The sequence below is a fragment of the Chenopodium quinoa genome, unplaced genomic scaffold, assembly GCF_001683475.1.
Source record: "Chenopodium quinoa cultivar QQ74 unplaced genomic scaffold, ASM168347v1, whole genome shotgun sequence".
Taxonomy (NCBI): Eukaryota; Viridiplantae; Streptophyta; class Magnoliopsida; order Caryophyllales; family Amaranthaceae; genus Chenopodium; species Chenopodium quinoa.
The window spans coordinates 394,020-412,918 of NW_018742720.1; the positions used below are offsets into that span (position 1 = coordinate 394,020).

At 33.6% G+C, this 18,899-nt stretch overlaps 1 protein-coding gene across 1 annotated transcript; it reads left to right on the forward strand.

Annotated features, from left to right (window-relative positions):
• The first annotated feature begins 747 nt into the window (after positions 1-747).
• On the forward strand, positions 748-2,070 carry LOC110722949. Its single transcript, XM_021902221.1, has one exon. It carries the CDS (start codon positions 748-750, stop codon positions 2,068-2,070), a length of 1,323 nt encoding a protein of 440 aa, XP_021757913.1.
• Positions 2,071-18,899: the final 16,829 nt, after the last annotated feature.

Genomic DNA, 18,899 nt, shown 5'->3' on the forward strand with positions numbered 1-18,899 from the left:
GGCTACATAGGTGGTCCAAAAAGGGAGGGTTCAACATATGGAAGAAGGATGGAAAAGGCAAGAGGAAATTTGCCTCAAAGGCACTCTCGGATCCGGATATGGCTCATGCTCTAGGGGTCAAAATTGATGACGATATTCAAAGGAAGGCAAGGAACAAAAGGCAACAAGAGTTTTCATCTTCTTAATCAGAATCATTTAAGAGGCAAAAGAGTGAGGAGGTGACCTCCGCTCTAAGAATTGTAGTGGATGACATGGACATTGATTTGCAAATCTCAATCTTTGAATCAGTAAGGATTTCTTCAAATGGTGAGGCGGCCGACTCCAAGGGGCCTACAAATGGAATATGAAAGTGGTGGCATGGAATTGTAGGGGCTTGAATGATCCACACTCCCTTACAATTCCCTATCTAGTGTGGCTCTATCGGTCTAAGTCACCTATGTTTTTGTTTATCTCGAAAGAAAAATGGATTTTGTTAATGCGGCTAGTAAATTATGTATGTTATACCCTACTTCAATTTTTGGTTGTGACTCGAATGGAAGTAGTGGAGGTCTACTAGTTTTAGGTTGGTCTAGTAACGTAGTTGAATGTTTGTATGCTACAAAGAACTTTATCCTATGTAAAATCTATGAAGCTAATGGAAGGTTTAAGTATGTCTTGTTTCTTTACGGTGAGCCTCAAGTAGAAAATAGGACAATTGTTTGGGAATAACTTCAATGGATTTTGGAAGAGTACAAAAATGTTCCAGTAATGGGGGACTTTAACCAAGTAGAAAGTGGAACTGACAAAATGGGAGGCACGACCCAAATTAGAGGCATAAATTCTTTCTTAGATTGGAGATTTAGTAGCAATGTTACGGAGGTCCCTTTCTCGGGACCAAGGTTTACTTGGAGCAACAAAAGGGATGGGAATGAGCTCATTTTGGAAAGGTTAGACCGGGCCTACATAACGGAAGAATGGTTCCAACATTCACCGGATGGTATAGTAGTACATGAACCCATTATCTGTTCTGATCATGCAGCGATCACCTATAGTTCTGAGAGGTTCAACAACAATTCTAATAGGCCATACCAAATTGAAAATTGGTGCCTTCGCTTCACGAAAATAAAAGAAATCGTGGAAAGGGAATGGAAGATGGAAGTTCAAGGCTCACCTATGTTCCAAGTGGCAAGGAAACTCTCGAGGGTAAGAACAAATATGCAATATTGGTGTTTGGAAAACAAGAAACTATGGGGAGTTAATTGGAGGAAAGTCACGAATGATCTACATGACACAGGAATGAATATCAACTCTGTTAGTGAAGGGGGAGGGTATATCAATCTCATAAATCAACTAGTTCCAGAGAATCAACTGAGCTTCGAATTTTGGAAACAACGAATGAAAGCAAATTGGATCAAGTATGGTGACTGCTCGACCCCCACAATGTATAGGAAGGTGAAACAACGACAGTTACACAATGAGATTGTAACTTTGAGAGATGAATATGACACATGGGTCGAAGGGCGGAAAGAAGTGGAAGAGGTGGTTTTGAACTCAATTAAAGAGGTTTACAAGCCAAATACTCAAAGCAATCATGGAGAGAATATCGATATGCTTCTTAGGGAATTGGATATTCCCAACCTCACAAACACTGATCGGGAATGGTTAGACAAGCCTTTTACAGATCAAGAAATCAGAAAGGCTATGCTTAATATCCACAGTTCTAAATCGCCGGGGCCGGATGGGTTCACTGCGGACTTCTTTCAGGTCTACTGGAAGGAGGTGGGACAATTGGTAACGGAGAGTGTCCATCAATTTTTGAGGACGGGAAATATGCTTAAAGAATGGAACCAATCTCTCTTGGTTTTAATCCCAAAGGTAAAGGTGCCCGAGGTTGCTAACCAATTCAGGCCGACCAGTCTCTGTAACACAGTCTACAAGTGCATCTCGAAGTGTCTAGTTAATAGGCTAAAGGTAGTTCTTCCAAGCTTGATTTCGGAAAACCAGCATGCTTTTATTCCGGGTAGATACATGGAAGACAACATTCTCCTGAGCCACAAAAAAGGGCTCGAACTTTACGGCTGTGAAGATTGATATGTCAAAATCATATGACAGGGTAGATTGGCTCTTTCTTCTTAAGGTCTTACAAGCGTATGGGTTCTCAGCGCACTGGATTCGGATGATCTCACAATGTATAGCGACTGTAAGCTATAAAGTTGTCATCAATAGGAAAGTAACCGAACATTTTTCACCAGAATGTGGTCTAAGGCAAGGGGACCCTCTTTCCCCTTACCTTTTTATCTTCTGTATGGATATACTTTCTAGAATGCTAGGCCTAGCTGAGGATATTAACCTGTTCAAGGGTTTGAAGGTTTCTAGGAGATCCCCATCCATTTCACACCTTATTTTCGCTGATGACGCTATGCTTTTCTTTAAAGCAAATGAGGGGGCATGCAAGTGCATAAAGGAGATTCTTCTTAGGTTTAGTACAGTTTCAGGTCAGCAGTTAAATCTACAAAAATCCCATGTCAAGTTCTCCCCAGGGGCAGATAATGGTATGAAGTCAGAAATGAGAAGAATTCTTGCTATGTCGGAAACTGATAATATGGGGAATCATTTGGGAGCCCCAATCGACGTTCAAGGAAATAAAAACCAGTCGTTCCAGTATTTGGTTGACAAGGTAGCGGGGAAAATCATGTCTTGGGCCCCTATGAAGCTGGCACAAGCTGCAAAATTAGTCCTCATCAATACAGTTTTGGTTAGCATGTCTGCCCATGTTATGAAATGCCTTAAGCTCCCACTAAGCATAACCAACAAACTGGATTCTCTCATTACTAGGTTCTGGTGGTCCAACAACGGGAACAAGAGTATGCATTGGGTAAGTAAAACTATCACCCAGCTACCTAAAAGCATGGGAGGTCTAGGAATCAGAAGGGCTTCAACTCTTAATAAAGCCCTACTTTTCAAACAAGCAACAAGGATGCATTTGAATCCACAGTTGTTACTGTCCAGGGTACGCAAAGGGTTGCAGGCTTGCGGGATATGCTCAATAGCTACCCCTTATGTTTGAAAAGGAAATCCCTCAATGGGGAGATTAAGCATCCAAAGGGTTAAAGAGGACTTTAGAAATGGGTTTGCTTGGAAAGCTAGGAATGAGAATATTATTAAGGCCATCAGCATGCCTTGGGTCAATGGAGATGTTCCAGTTGTGAATGCAAACCAAACTCTAAGGGTGGCTAGGAGCTGGAAGGTTAGTGAGTTTATCGATGTGGAAACAGGTACTTGGAAAGGAGGGAAGGTAAGAGAATGCTTTGAATGGGAAAGTGCAAGGTCTATCTTGTCAATGGAGCTTCCCTCTACAAACAAAGATGACTTCATCTATTGGAAGTTCCACCCCTCGGGAAGATACACGGTTAAGACGGGTTATTACTTCCTTATGAGAGAGCAAGAATCAGCAAGAAGCGGCATTAATAATGACAAGGACTAGGATTATGTAAAGCTGATTTGGAGGCTGAATATCCAGCCTAAATGGAAGGTCTTTTTATGGAAGCTCTACCACAATGGTCTTGCCGTAAAGGTTAACTTGGCCAATAGGGGTATTCCTATGGACGAAACGTGTGGCTACTGTGAGGAGGACCCCGAAGATACCCAAAATCTCTTCAGATTATGTATTCTAGCAAAGGAAGTCTGGGGACATAGCTCTCTGGCAATTTGCTCTGACTCTACTGGATTTGACTCACTGAGAGATTGGATCCAATAATTTATCCTGCTGTTTAATAGCGAGGATGGTAAGAATAGCCCCCGTGTTACCCTGTTCATAGCAACGCTATGGGGAATTTGGAAAACAAGAAACGCGAGGTGCTTTAATGGTAGGACTGGAGGAAGAAGCTTGGTGAAGGAGTTCATCGCTCAAGCAATGAGTGACCATGAGACCTTCACAAATGAGGAGGAACGACAATATGAGAATATGGAGGAGGAACGGCATGGGAACATGCCCCCTCCAGGTTTCAATCATGTTCAATTGGGACGAGTAAAGGAGGGCTTTGCAAACTTCAGGGTAAGCGTGGATGGTTCTTGGGATAAAAAGACAAAGAGGCAGGGATTGGCTGGTCAGTCATGGGAAATGGGCTAGCAATGACGACAAGGGAAGGAGGTAGACACGGAGTCGCGAACTCAGCCCTTCATTGTGAAGCTTGGGCATGCTTGGAAGGGATGAAATGGGCCCAGTCCCAGGGCAAATAGGGTATCCTTATCCTGTCTGATTCGATCAGCCTCGTCAATAACCTTAGAGGCAAAAAAGAAAAGGACTTAGAGATATCATGGACGGTAAATGAGATAAAAGAGTTGGGTGCTTCCTTCTTCAGTTGCACCATTCTAAAGGTGTCAAGAGACCAAGTTAAAAGGGCAAATGATATTGCGAAGAACTGCCGCATAAATATGCTTAATTTGTTTTAGTTTAGTTTCCGTCCCTTTGCTATTGTCAAAAAAAAAAAAAAAAATAAATAAATAAATAAGCTTACTATCATTAAAACCTATACTTGCATAGGAGGTTGCCCCTGTCTTTTTGATAATGTTGATCAAATGGCATACTTGTAAATAAATGGCCAAAATTTACACTAGTCACTCTAGATTCATTAACACAATTAGTTGTTTTGTTAGTTGTTCTATCATGAACAATACAATATGGGTTGTTTATCAAGATCATAAACTTGTATTTTCCCATTACTTAGTTGCATTGAATAAGACATTGTGGTTAGAAAAATCAACAATTAACAGTGGCTCGCTTACATACTGTACTCCATAGAAATTACTCCGTATTCAATTATGCATGTATGTCATTTACAATATTATTGAAATTTAAAACTTTGTATATATTTGAATTGTATCAATTAAATGATTTATTTTTTCCATTGGTATTGTACGAGTCCCTCCTTAAGCCTACATCCCTTTTGTTTTCCTTAAGCCTATATCTCAAGTTAAGTATTACAAACAAAATTCTAACTTTTCGAGAAATTACATATTTAGATTTTAAAAATCAAGATAAATATCCTCCGATCCAATCCCTTCCCACTTCGTAGGACTTATTTCTCTCTAAATTGTATTCACTTTCCTATATATTTAAAAACAAAAAGAATTTCACATTTCCTTACGTTTGAAACTAGATTGATATGCAGGTTATAAGTGAATTAGGTTTAAAATTAGAAGCATTTTTAGCTAGACACCATAGCATCACCCGTGTTTAGCTTTTATAATAGAGAAGAGAAGATCTAGTTGTTATATATTCAAGTGGAACCCTTGGAACAAATTAACAATTCAAATGCAAATTAATTAAAGAAAAGGGATATCTATCAATTTTACAACACCAAGTATATATAACTCACAACAATTACAACCAACTTTCCAATTTCACAATTACAACAAAATTTCCACAATAATACAATTTACTAGTACACAAATTCATGAAGATGCTTAAACCACCAAGAAAACCAAAGGATCATGGAACCATTGCACATAATAGAGATTAATGATGAACTAATCGGAACTGTCGCGAATTCGCTCGTGCACGGTGCACCAAGGCAGGACTAGTCAGCAAGTAATCTTCACCCCAACCATCTCAATTTGACCACAACTACCAGTTGCGCATGTCTCCGTGATGCTATCTGTTAAATTATTCACATGTTATAATAAATGAGTCATAAACTACTAATTTACGGAGTAATTAATTTCTACGTTTGATTCTATTTGGAGATATTAACTAGATATGCTCATATACTTGTATCTCTTTATAAATTCCATAAAATAAGAACTTCATTCGATCAAGAGAAATGGATCGATATTACTAGTAACATACTAGATATATACTACTTGTTTATATATATATATGAGAATTTATTTGTTAGTAGTATCATCCTCTATAATTGAATCATTATTCTAAACAAAATTCAGGATTATTACTCGTTACGTATAGTTAGCTAATTAAGGTTGTTGGTTATTACAATATCTAGCTAATTAAAATAAAGCTAAGTGCAAGCATGCATATATATACCTCCAGTATTATTATTATTGTTGCAGCATTTCCAGAGCTTATAAGCCACAAAAATCAGGATGATGAACGAAGACGGCCACACAATCTTGCCAAAATTATTCCATTGTAGAACGACCAAGGTACCATTTTGACCATCATTATTCTTCGCGATTTCTTAATAACTTGGTGGTTCATTGCGAATAGCATGAACCAAAGGAGAGATGATCAGTAGAATAGCAATAAGAGAAAATAATGCATGTATAGCGAAAGACTTTACCATTTTTGCTATATAAAAGATAAAAAGATAGGAAGAGCTTCTTTTGATGTTCTTTAAGAACGGAGGAAAATGGGAGTACTGTGTATGTATACACAGTAAGAGAGTTTTCTTTTTGAGCTTGGCATGTTGAACTAACGTATATTTAATTATTTATACTTAATGTCGAAATGTCAAATGCGCAGTCAATTTTACATGTCTGTTAATTGTCAACTGCGTACATGATCAAAACACATCAAAAAAAAAGTGCGTACATATTAAAAAAGTTGATTTGGACCTTTTTTTTTTTTTTTTTTTTTTTGACTGGTATTTGGACCTTTGAATAATGAATAATCTCACAACATTTAGGGAATTAGGGGTTCAGGTCCAATTATATTTTGTTTTGTTTTATTATAAATAAATAAGGCGACCAAGGATAAATGAACAATCTTACTACGGAGTAGTCGGTATCATCTTGAGTTCTTGCTTGACCCAATAACTCCACGCATACTTAGGTCATTAGGTGTCGTTTGGTTGCTATGGGAATTTACTTTCCATAGGAATTTGTATTTCATGGGAATGAAATTCCTACATTAAAATCATGGGAATTGTATAAAGTTGTTTGGTTGGCACGAGGGAAGTTGCAAATCATAGGAAATTTGACTTACCTAGGGGGTTTAGATAATTAACTTCCCATGTTTTGACTTACAAGGGAAGTCACAATTCCCATGAATTTACAATTCCCTCATTTACACTTTTTATTTTCAACCAAACAACTCATACATTTTCAAATTCCCATCATTTTCCACTTCCTCCATTTTTTTTTGTGTAACCAAACAACCCCTTATTATGCACCTAGGCAAGGCTACTTCCATCAATTATTTTATTTGTTTGTGTACTTTATCTGAAACTTACTATAGAGTGCTTATGTCTTAGCTTTCTAATAGGAGGGATTTTTTTGTTCACTTTATTTATTTATTTTTTAATATATTTCAAGTGTAATAAGTCTAATTAAGTTCAGTTAAGTTCATGAAAAAAATATTTTGATATGATTATCAAAGTACAAATTACAATTAAAATAAGTTTTTATTAGTTCATAAAAGTAAAAAATCAGGTAAATAGAATACACTCTTAGTGGCTATAATAGATGAGAATAACACCTAAACATATAAACTTAGGGTCTGTTCTAATTTACTTAACTAAACTGAATTGAACTGATCTAAGCTGAAATAAATTGTTTATAAAAGAAGGAAATTAGAAACTTAACTGAATTTAAGCTAAAGAGAACAAGTCCCTAATGGTAAACTTTTTATCTTAGGAAATATAAATATACTTTTTTTTTTAGACGTGAAATGAAGTGATGTTACCTCCATTTCAGATTAATTGAAGCAACGCTATTTATATGGACTAACTTTGATTGCATCTTTGTGCTAGTATATTGTTGTTGAATTAGTGTAATGTATGATTCGTATTTTATAACATAATTTTATTAAACATTAAATAAAAATGTAGAACCTAAAGCGGGAGGGATATTTAATTTTCAACTTGAATAAACTTTATGAGATACTAATGTAGAACTTTAAATAATAGATTAATTTAGCCACACAAGCGAGTTAAGTATTCTGGCTTAAAAAGAAATTACATTTTATTCCTTAGACCTTATTATAAACTAGCATAGTGCCCGTGCGATGCACGGTTTATAAATCAAACTATTAAACCTGTAGGAAAAATAAAAATAAAAACAAAGGTAATTCATTTACTATTAAAGTACTTGGTTACTAATGGGGTCAATAAAAAAATTAAAGGAACTTTATTTGAATAGTATTTTATGTTATTTGAATTTCTTTTAATTTTTTATAATGTTATTTTATTAATTGAAAAATAATTGAATAATACTCCACATAACTGTATAAGAAGTGGACTAATTTATTTATATCTCCCGTTGAGAAAAAAAAAACTAAAATTTCCTTATCATACCATCCGCATCAGTAGCTACAATCAATCTAATATATACATTTTTTATTTACCCGCCGCACTCATTAAATCTATAGACACAATAATAACCTTATATTTGACCTACCATAACATATATTTTCCTAAGTTAAGCATTGTGCCAAAAACTATATATTATATAATAGTCATATATATAACCAACAACTGATTAAATATAGTATATATACGACACAAATACTTCGTATATAGGTATGGATACTGATAATTTTATATACATAAAATATACGGAGTATATACTACTAAGATTTATCCCTACCTTAATTATAAAAAGGTTAACAAAACTCTTATAATAGTGCATGGACATTTATATATCTAAAAATGTTTTTTTACATATATTTTCCCCCATTTAATTTTTAATGCCTTAAAATTGTCTCTTGAATTCGCTAAATTGATTTAAAAGATTATGTTTAATTTAATATTTAAAGCCATTTACTATTTTCATTTCCTTTTGTTTTAATTTTTCTATTTAGAATTTATTAGACTATTAGGTTTCAAAATCAAAGTCAATATCTTTTTACCGTACAATAACTAAATCAAAGTCGTTCAACTAAAGTTTTGGACATTGCATAGCTACACAACATCCAACACATTTAATGATTACATGCAAATAATTTTAATAAAACTACGCATTCGATATAAGTTATTAAACAATTTAACTATATATACATTTTGATAGGTTTATATCTTTCATATTAACAAAAATTTACAAATGTTATTATTATATTTTGAAAAAAAATTTAGACTTTGGAGTTTTGTATAAGATAGATAAAGGATAAGTTAATTCCCGTCATATATGCATTGAGTTTTGGGTGTTCTATCCGGTTCACCCTTTGGGCTAATCCAGATTTGAGGATCTTTTCTAGGCTATTAGGTTCCACTCCCCGATTGTTGTTGCAGGGAAGCGAACACAGGTCCTCCCTACCAAGTGTAGTCTCAATCACCACTACACTTACAACCAAACACTTGGTATGAAGGACACGTGTTATAAAATATTGTATTATATACATATACTTTTTTATATTATAAAAAATATTATATTATATACACATACTATAATAGTTAAAAGTATTTTTATGTATAAAACAACATAAATTATTGCACATGATTGTTGTATATCTAGTACAGTACATGAGCAATGCACTATTTTTAAATCAAAATGTTAGTTTTTCTAAAAAAAATTCATAAGTAATAGCATTGTTAATACGAATATTACAATTTAAAACACGAGTAATAGTTATAATACATTTTATATCTATCCCTTTTCCGTCAAATGTCTAATTCAATTTAACTTTTATTCTTCTTGTTTTGATTCAATTTAACAAAGGTAATTCATTTACTATTAAAGGACTTGGTTACTAATGGTCAATAAAAAAATTAAAGGAACTTTATTTGAATAGTATTTTATGTTATTTGAATTTCTTTTAATTTTTTATAATGTTATTTTATTAATTGAAAAATAATTGAATAATACTCCACATAACTGTATAAGAAGTGGACTAATTTATTTATATCTCCCGTTGAGAAAAAAAACTAAAATTTTCTTATCATACCATCCGCATCAGTAGCTACAATCAATCTAATACATACATTTTTTATTTACCCGTCGCACTCATTAAATCTATAGACACAATAATAACCTTATATTTGACCTACCAGAACATATATTTTCCTAAGTTAAGCATTGTGCCAAAAACTATATATTATATAATAGTCATATATATAACCAACAACTGATTAAATATAGTATATAACCAACTTTTATTCTTCTTGTTTTGATTGGTTATTGGTTCAGTTTTTTTTTTTTTTTTTTTTTTTTTTTTTTTTTTTTTTTTTTTTTTTTTTTATGCAAGGAAAACAAAAGGTCATTGTAAAAGACATTGTATAGAAAATGAAAGGTTGATTAAAATTAAATTTATGTTCAAGATTATGTATTTTTTTTCAAGACAACATTTCGGCTCAGCATTCAGTATTTGTCAAGGAGTAGAGTATTTTGGGTAACTTTTATCAATAAAGCATAAATAACTTTCTATCATTACAGGGTAGCTTTTATAATAGGTGCACAATATTTTATTGTACATCTGATTTTTTTTTTAAAATGTTTGTATTGATTTCATAATTGACGTCAAACTAAATTCTTATCGATTTTATTTAATTTTCATAAAAATAAAAAACAATATTAGCCTTTCAAAATACGAAATATTTGTTTCCTTAATTATGTCACTTTAATCATATTGCTTCAAATTAGTTATTATTCTTTAACTTGACTATAAATAAAGATTGGAAAGACTTTATGGATTATTTGTAGTATTGGAAAGTACATATTTATTATAAAAAAATTAAATCAATAATTATGTTAGGAAATCAAGAAAATCTTATGCATGTATAGAAACTTGCTTTTATTGTTCGAAGTTTAACAAAAATAACTATGCTTGAATATGTAAACAGTAATTATATAGATATATTTAATACTGAAGATAAGCCAATGAGAGAGTGACATTTGTCATCCTCACATTGAGGCGCTTGTCTTTTAGTATAATATATAGAAGATTTATAATCCATTTACATTTTATGGGCAATAATTAGTGTTACAGAAACCAAAAAAGCTAGAAAGGCAATTCCTTTAGTAAAATGACCATCATAAAACCAAACTGGAACAACAAGTCAATAACTACGAGTAGTAAGCTAAACAAACATAAGTATTAATGAAACAGTGCTTACAAAACAGATATTAAACTGACCCAAAAAAAAAAAAAAAAAAAAAAAAAAAAAAAAAAACAAAACAAAAAAAAAAACAGATATTAAAATGAAATAAATAACAGTCTTTAACCTATTACAAAACGAACAATCTTCAAGAGTTTAAACATTGATATAGCATAATGTTTCAGTGACAGTAATTACAAGCCAAAATATTTTGTAGAACATTTTGCATGAATAACAGGGCACTCTTCCATTTCAGTAAGCTGCATATATCCTAGCAAGATGAGCTCTGAATACATTGGAGGAATCTGCTAAGAGTCCTGATTTCCATGAGCCTTCCCTGCAACCGACGTACAAGACAACAGTATTTGCAGATAATTTGCGACGAACAAGACAGCAGTATTTGCAGATAGTTCAGCCTGAATAAATGTAGAGAATGATACGGAAAAGGGGGGAGGGGAGAAACATTTTTTCAGAAGGGGTGGGGGTGGGATGGGGAAGGGAGGGGGTAAAAAGTTATCAGGGGTCTCCTCCAAATATTCATCAGTAAAGCTGAAAAAGAATGCCAAAGATGTAAATTATCGAGCCAATGCATTCTGCTGCAACTGCAGGGGACTATGGATGGTATATCTCCCACTGTATGTACATAATTCTGGCATGATGTCACCACTTGAGCACTTAGAATATGCACGTCTCACAAGATAAAACCTAATTGCTCAAAACCATAGAATCTCCCCACGCATTATGAATTATGGCCACTATGCTAGAGTCACTCAACCACGAATCTTCAGAATTTGTTTCATTGCCAGAGAACATTTTCATAAATCAACAATTCACAACATTTGGCATTTAGAATCCAAACATCAGCAGTTAAGAATCCAAAGTTCCCCCCACATAATCAGTAACATCCACATACCAAACACGCATGTCTTGCAAGGAAAACCTAGTCTCCCTTAACATTATGGATTATGCCACTACATTTTGAGGCACTTGAGCACGGACGTTTGGAATTTGTTTTATCGCAGGGAAAAAGAAATCACAGCTCATGTTGAGCAATACATTTGTGATATCATCAGCAAAATAAAACACATCTCTATATCTTTGTGGCATTCAATATATTTTTTGAACCAACGTATAATAAATAGCATAAAGTAGATACTAAGGCTTCATTCTTTTCACCTTAGAAGTATAAATTACAAGAAAAATAAGTCTATCAGATAAAGGCTATCACATTCTGTTAACAATTGAAATAAATGTGTAGCACTTCAGATAAGTTTCAGTAAGTTAAGGAGCTTTCAAGTAAGCAAAATGAAGCCTAAATCTCTATTTCATAACACAAAAAAAGAGTCAAAGCAGAAGCTCATATGCCTTAAACGCACCAAACGTAGGGGAAGACATAGTGCTTAACAGAAAAAGTTTGATCTCAGTCAATCAGATTCTTAAACAACTTCTTTATGAAGGATATTGATGTGTTGCTTGGGAGTGAATCATTCATGACCCAATACTATAACAGATAGATAGCTAGCTAAGAAATTCGGATTGTAATATAAAGCTTATAAAAATCTTGCTTTCAATCACTCGTCTAAATTTAATCAGAATTAAGTGTAAATTGACAATGAATTCTAGTTTGATTTTGTCCAGGCCACAGAAGACAATGTTACCAGTTGCTCCCACTTCTAAATGAAGAAACAATAGTAGGGTGAACTGACAGTAAAATGATTTTATTAGAGGAAATCAGGTATTAACCAGAATGTTTTAGCCAAAAGATCTGTCCTGAGAGGCTGAGACTCCTGATTATAGCCTAATGGCCATAATTACATTCCAAAATATATGTACCTGTTTGGTAAGTAGGTGGTAGTGGAAATAAACTTGTAAATATATTTGAAAGAAAATTTGTATGCCAATGCCCACGTAATGTTGGATCACCCCAAAGTATCTCTTTTTTCATAATTCATTACCATACATTACCAGTTAAGGGAGTGGTGTCGGGTGGTAATAGATATTTATTTAAAAATAAACACATGTTTGGGGATGAGGAAACATACTTACATTATCATGGTCATTTGCATGATAGACTCATTGCAAAACTACAAATTAATTCATAATCCATACCGCCCTTTATAACCTCCTATTAAATGGGCTGTTTTTGGTATTATTTCTTAAATTCAAACACTGCTTAGATCCCAATAATCAGCTATGAGACAAATTCCAGAATTTACAAATCTATGTACTATAGCATATGCAAGTATTCAGTACTCCATCCGGCTCAATTTATTTGCCCCATTCGACCTAAAAAACCAGTCAAATGAGGCAAGCAAAATGAGATGAAGGGAGTATAAATTATACTTCGTATTAACTACTTTTAACAAATTAGTAAGTCAACAATATTGATAAAGGATAATTACTGTTCTATAAGCAAAGGAAGTACGCAACTGTAAACATAACTATCATCTCAAGTCATAAGCAAATTATACAAGCAACTATCAAGCTCTGTTACCTGATGGACAGCGACCATGTAGAATCTCCACACTGTCAGAAACATAATTCCAGCAGCACACAAACTGTCAATTCAACAAAACAAAATATTAAATAACAGGCTAAGTACATAATAAAGGAGCTAAGAAAGAAAAAACACCGATCCAAGTAACAAATTTTCTCATGGCATTTCACAGTACAAGTCAGAACTAACTTCCTACGGACAACTTCACTTAGATAAGCAATGTCTGGCTTACAACTGTAGCATAGTTGTCTGGTAACAATTATCAAAGAGTGCCAACTATCTCAAGGAATAGCAATGAGCAAAACTGTACTAAAAAAAAAAGCAAATTTTGCATTCTCTCAACAGTTTTATTTCGTCAAATTGAGGAATCAAGTTATGCACACAGCATCCTCATAGTCAGTAGACAAGATGTGAACGAATGCCTCTTACATCTTAACTTTGAATTTCTCAGGCCCTTTCCAACAGTATCTCCATGAAATGCATCAAAGAAACAATATAGTTCTAGTAAATAAACTGGAATTGCATGATTGAGAAATGTTATCAAATTCCGAATAGAGAGAGAGAGAGAGAGAGATTGTTGAATGATAATGAAAAGACCAAAAATAGCACCATATCAAACACCAAAAATAGCACCATATCATATTAAAGCATGGTGGAAATGAGTTTGGGGTTTACAGTTCACTACTCTTCAATCTTCCCTTCATACAATATCTCAGAACATTCCCTGCCACAAATTTCAGCAAAAATAATTTAATTTTTCAGCTCTCCCTGAAGAAATACAAGATAAGACCATCTTAATATCATAAATCGGCAGAGAAGAATCTAGGGTACCTGACACCTGGTCTTCTTTAGGAGAACCCTAACTAATAATTGATTAGGTTCTCAATCCTCAATCAATATGAAAATGCTTTTGTATAAATTTTGAGAGTAGTTGATTTAAGTAATTTCTTAAACAGTCAGTCTGATACTCAGTTACATAGAGTAAAATTTACTGATCACAAAGTGTTTAAAAATGTTCCTCTAATCACCACCAGCTGACAGATTGAAACATTACCACCAACCAGAATGAAGGTCACTCCACCTCATATACCATTTGCTAAAAGTGTCTTCAACTCATCATGATAGCCAGCACTAACAGCCTACCACACCTTTCTGGCATAATTTTATTTATTTTTTATGAAGCTTCTTATATTAGGCCACCCTAGCTTGAAAATCAAACCCAAATTTTTCATATTTCTATTCTACTCGTAACTAGGAAAAAGAGAGCAATGTTCATTCTTTGTTATCTTCATCTCCTAATCAAATGATGACAGCTCTTAAAGCAGGTCACTTGATCAGTCAAAATTCCCTCGCCTATTAGTAGAAGTCCCTTTTACCCTACAAATATAAGCTGTACAGAGCTCAGGTAACTCATCTTTGTAGGGTAGCACAAACTTGTTTAAGAAAAAAAGACTCGCAGCAGCATACAGCCGTCAACATTCCCACTTTAACAGTGATAAGTTTCCTCTCTTCCAAGACCTTTAATATAGTATAGCGCGGCAAAACCCTATCAGTCATACTATATGACATCACATAAGAACGATTTGCTAAGTACCCTGGTTGGCATCCCAACTCATTGATGAAAAAATTCAACCGCTCACGAATTGTTTTCTCCGACAACACCAAACACCGCGGTGTCTTCCTCATCATAACCTTAATATCAGAATCAGTCCATCCAAAGCTCCTAAAAATCACATACTTAGTTTCCAGGGTTTTCTCACTCAACGAAGCTAGCAATACAACAGCATCAGAAAACTGAATCGACTTTGGAGGAATCCCAAACTCCTCATGGACCCTCTTTAAAATCTCTTCAACTCTTTTAGGATCATGCCCAAAAATCTCAGTATATTGAACTAAAAGATACAGAATTCTTTCATTACTGAAACCATAATTTCTAAACAGCTCTAGGCTGTAATCCTGCAGCAATATCAACACTCATCAACCAGTATGATCTCTTCAAAAGTTTGAAGAATTTTTTGTCATCACCCACAATTGATTTCACATAACTTATCATGGGTATAATCCGATTGGTAAAACCCCTTCTTAAAATTGAAGAATTTGAAGCAACAATATCAGCTAAATCAGAACCAGAAATACCAAATTCTTCTAAAGCTTTAAATTTGGGAATTAGGGTCCTATCAACACTACATTTCAACAAAATTGGCAAAGAAAATATAAGTCTTTTCATCTGGGTATTGCTAAATCCTCGTTGTTTCAAGTAATCGACAACTAAATAAGGGTTTTGAGTGGATTTAATGCGATTTGATTTACTGACCTTACTCCAGGAAATAGCTGCTTCTTCCCTTGAAAAACCCAGAGATTCAACCATGAAATCCACCATAGAAGAGGGAGAATTTTCAGTTGCAGAAGATGTTGAGTGTAGAAACAAGCGATTGAGGTGGAGAGAGAGATGGGTCCGGAATTGGACGTCATTAGAGCACAATTTCAGCATTTGCGATTCAATTCAATGCTTTTTTTTTTACACAGAACTGAGAACGTGCCGCAGAAATTCAAATGGCTAAATTGTTCTAGGCATGAGATGAAGTGATGAACCGCTTGTTCTAGGAATGACTAAGTAGAGGTGTCAAACCCGAACCGACCCGAAAAAAATTATCCGTTTCGAACTGTAACCGATCCAAGAAATTCAAGACCCAAACCCGATCTGTAGCAGAACTGAACTGAACCAGAATCCGAACTTGACCCGATGTAAACTTAACCCGGCACCAATTTGATCCGACTTGAACTCAACCCGAATCCGATTTGACCCGACCTGAACTCAAACCGAACTGATTTGACCCGACCCGAGCTCAACCCGATCCAAAATTGACCCGACAAATAACCGATCAGATCTGATCTGTTTTGACCCGAACTGATATTAACCCGACCCGATTTTAACTCGATTTGATTTTTACCCAATCCGAATTTAACCCGACCATAATTAATTATTGACCTTTTTATTCAAGTTCTTATACTATATATTTACTAATTATTAATAAGTTAACTTTTTTACTACAAAGAAATAGTCTGGAGTCTTAAGTTTACTACAAACCCATCACGTGAGACAATCTGACCAAAAGTAGGTGGGGTCCACAGAAAGAGCTCTCTCTTCCTATCTCTCTCCTTTTTTCTCTCTCTACTACAATTGAACGAGTAACTCCGATCATGATAGGTATCTTAGAGAGCGGTATTTATAAGTAAATTCTCTTAAGCATGGAAGGAATGAGGGTATCAGAGGATGATGTAGGTGAATACAAGAGGTGTATGGAATTTTCTACACACAAGCTCTTCAAATTGCCTACATAAATCTGGAATCTTCGTGATTTTCAATATAGTAAAGTATTCTGGAAACTTTGAAAAACCTTGATATATAATGAGTTAGGCTAAGCTATGCTATGGTCTTAGGATCTTTTACCAAAATGACTAATTTGACAAAAGTATTTCCCAAAACGGCTATTATAAAATTTAATTTTCAAACTAGCTAATTCATTAATTTGGAAGGGATTAATTTATCTATTTATTTTTTTTTTCTTTGAACCGATTTCCCGATTTGATTCACTTTATTGATTTTTTATTAATCTGGTTTTAATAAAACCAAAAAAAAATAAAAAATAAATAAATTATTAGCTATATATTTACTCCGTAGCTTATTACTACATATTTTAGAGGTATATGCATAATTTTATTTTTATTTTTTTCAAATTATGCATATACCCCTAAAAAATTATGCACAATTATAAATACACTATTAGCTTGTATTTGCAGCTTGTCTAGGTGCCTTAATGGCTTAATGCCATATCTTCAAATTTAAAAAAAAAAAAGCTTTGATATTCGCTGTTTCTAGAGCAAATAAAATGATTCTATGTTTAATAGTTGTATTAACTCTAGTTGTTTATATTATAGACTTGATTGTTTCCACTTGCTTTCTAAATTTTAGACTTTTATCTTATTGTAATGCAACTTTTAAAACTGGAAGTTTGGATCAATATTTTGAGTGATTGTTTTTTTTGTGTAACTTTTTTAAAAATTGAGAACGGTTGCAAATATACCATATTGAATTTTATTGTTTAATGGGATATTTTAAACTATGGCATTAGAATTTCCCAAAGAAAAACAAAAAATCAAAATTATAAAAAAAAAACTAATTTTTTAAAAATAAAACCAGAAAAAAAAAATTAAAAAAACCTATAAAGTGAACCAAACCAATTCAAAGAAATATAAGAAATAGATAAATTCCTCCAAGTTAATAAATTAGCTAGTTTGAGAATTAATATTTATAATTAGCCGTTTTCCATTTTGGTAAAATATTCGAAAGATCACTAATCATCACACAGTTTTGACAGTACCTACTACACTTACTTCCTTGTTCCTACTACTTAACATAACAAAGCTAACCATGTTGCTGAGATATAAACCAGTACATCAGAACACAATCACACATGCAAGTGTTAGAGTGACTGTTGACTAATTTTCACTAACATTGAAATCAAATTTTTTTTTTTTTTTTTTTTTTTTTTTTTTTTACTGTATATACTCAAAATTAGATCCATCAGATCCAGAAGAAGATTGATTAGATTTCTTTCCAGAGTCAGCAATGGCCATTAAAGTTTCGCTGATGAACACCAAATCACCAAGCTCTCGGAGAGTGAATCGTGTCATGATCATATCCTTTGGTTCACTTAGAAGACATAGCGGAAAGGCTGGTGCTACATGTGATGCTTTCTTCAGCATCTGCAAGTGAGGCCAATAGAACCAAGCATGATGATTTTGCCCCGGCGACATCCCCCTAGTTCCACCAATCTGCATAACCCATACGTAACATGTCAATTTAGGTCAATGAGTCGGGTTAGAGTTAAATTTCAGGTCGCGTTAAAAAAAAATCTCAAATAGTGTAAAAAGTAAAAACGTGTAAACATTACCTTATCATCATACTTGTATATCCAAGGCTCCTCATCTACAATAAAGATGCCTACAATTTTTTCTGTTATGTCGACTGAAACTGATTTTACATGAAAATTAAAAAAAAAAAACAAGTTATAATTAAATTGATAAACATGATAAACTATATAATTTAAAAAGAATAAGATATTAACAAGAACCTAATCTATTCGTCACTGATTCGAGTCGATCAACCATCTCCCTCAACGAGTCAGATGGAATTATAGCCTCACGGAAGAATATGATGTTAGGAAATCTCTCAAATCCAGTAAACATTGGCAACAATTCCACTTTAAACTCTTTAACTGGATCATTTCCTGTAATTAATTGTTAAAACTAAAATTAACACCATAATATGTACAAACTCAATATTATCTAATTCTTAAACATGAGTATTCAATGAAAGATTGGTTTTTTAAATATTTTTTTTCATTTTCATTAAAATAACATCCAAATAGAAT